General features: G+C 40.4%; 1 protein-coding gene across 1 annotated transcript; it reads right to left on the bottom strand.

Annotated features, from left to right (window-relative positions):
• Positions 1–593: 593 nt before the first annotated feature.
• Positions 594–1,427, bottom strand: LOC147437809 (uncharacterized). The gene has a single exon (XM_086486620.1). The coding sequence runs from the start codon at positions 1,425–1,427 to the stop codon at positions 594–596; it is 834 nt and encodes a 277-aa protein (XP_086342746.1).
• Positions 1,428–2,049: the final 622 nt, after the last annotated feature.

Here is a 2,049-nt window from a genome sequence, read left to right as displayed (position 1 = left end):
TTGACCTGATTTGGTGTCCCTGTATCAAGCTTCTTTAATGAAATATCCATGTCCTTCAAAGAGTGTACAACTTCAGGAGTATGCACACTTTTTAGATCTTCACTGTGATTATAACCTGCTTTAATCATGAACACATAAGTATCTGCATTCACCTGATCATTGAGTAGCTCTATAGGTACTTGCACCCCACGAATATTAGGGTGTAGCTGTGTAGACCCTTCTGCCCTGCCTACAGTAGTCAAAGAAACATCACTACTGACCAACTTTTGAACATAAGAAAACAAGGCTACCAAGTAGGCACACAACCTACTGTTTGTAGAAGCTTTCCTCCTTTCAGACATATTAATCTCCCCATTGATCCTCTCATAAACTAGATAAGCCCAATTAACACATCCTCCTTGCTCAACAAAACAGAGAGGAGCAAAATTCTCCTTGGACATATAATCAAATTTAACTAGGAAACAAATTTTCTATGGATACCACTTCAGCTGCTCTCTTCTAACATCTTTGACATTCTTCAACATGTAATAATTTTTGCCACCCTCTCCGGTTCCAAACTCCTTCTTCAATAAGAAATCAGAGCACCTAGGAATCTAAGAAGTTCCATTGTTTGGAAGTTTAAATACCTCAGCAATCAATTGAGGACTCAAAGCTATATTGGTAGACATCATACCCTTTGTCTTTCTGAGAATCTCCACTTGAGATTTAGCATACCTATTTCCTTTCCACTCTTCCCATGGCAAAACAACAAAATCAAATAAACCTATCTTCTTTAACCACAGTGAATGTACCTCTGCAGAACAGTCAAGCTCCACTTTGAAATCCACATAGGGCTCCATCAAGATCTGATACAACTTGATAGGTGTCATTGCCGGTGGGCTATTGGGCTCTTCTTCTCCAAAAGGCTGGTCTTCAAGCTCAGGACTGCTCACATCTATCCTCATGGACACTGGATTTCTCCTTGAGTGCTTGCTGCTTGGCTCTTCCTCATCAAGCGTTGGTTGGACAGCAGGTCCCCCTTTTGTTTTGCCCATCATACAAGCAAGAGAATGATGAAAGAGAGTAGAGGGTTGGAGAATAGAATGGCACAAGTGAAGAGAATCAGCCCGTACACAGTGCGTGAAGAGGAAACATGACGAGGAAGGAAATAGGCGAAATAGACTCTCAACTCGCGCGCTGGAAATGTCATTTAAGTGCACCTTACACTTTTCAAGGCACTCATTAAAAATAGACCTTAGTGGACAATCATCACTCTTCTCGAGAAAATTTTGCAAAGCTGTAGTAAAAAAATATCCGACCTGCAATAATCCAATCCGAAAATCAGACAAATTCCAAATTCCGACATCTCCACCAAACTGCACCTGATTTCCCAAGACTTGAATATCCTCCCTCTGATTATCAGTATCTCTGCACACTGCTTCATCCATCAACTCATCTACTTGGACAACTACTGCTGTAGGCCAATCTAAATGAGGTGGTTTACCAACAAACTTTTTCAATCTGAAACCATTAACTGGAGAATCCACTCTAGTCCCATACACATCAGCAACAATAAAAGTACCCTGACCCCAATCCTCAACACTCTGATATGGTCCCTTGTATTCCAATCCTTCTTATTGTCCTGCACAATCTTCTTCAAAACCCTAATCAATATCTTGTTAGTACTCACGGCTTATCCATTGGCCTGAGGATGATAAGCTGTGGATTTTTTGTGCATGATCATATGAGTTTTAGTAAGTTCAGTAATAACAACATTCAAAAAATGAGATCCTCTGTCACTTACCAACTCCACAGGACAACCAAACATGGTCATGATATTATGATAAAGAAACCTTGCCACACTAGCAGCTGTATTGTCTTTCAATGCTATAGCCTCCACCCATTTAGTACAATATTCAATAGACACCAATATGTACTTGCATCCTCTGCTAGTAGTTGGCTTCATTGGTCCCACAAAATCTAGACCCCATTTCTGAAAAGGTTATAGAGGCAAGATTGGATGATCATTCATTCTTTCTGTAGAATCAGGCTGACCCATCTTCTGACATA

This window comes from Adiantum capillus-veneris, chromosome 17 (assembly GCF_014529385.1).
Source record: "Adiantum capillus-veneris isolate H3 chromosome 17, ASM1452938v2, whole genome shotgun sequence".
Lineage (NCBI taxonomy): Eukaryota > Viridiplantae > Streptophyta > Polypodiopsida > Polypodiales > Pteridaceae > Adiantum > Adiantum capillus-veneris.
Note: the sequence above shows the minus strand (reverse complement) of the source record. Positions and strands in the feature narration are given on the sequence as shown.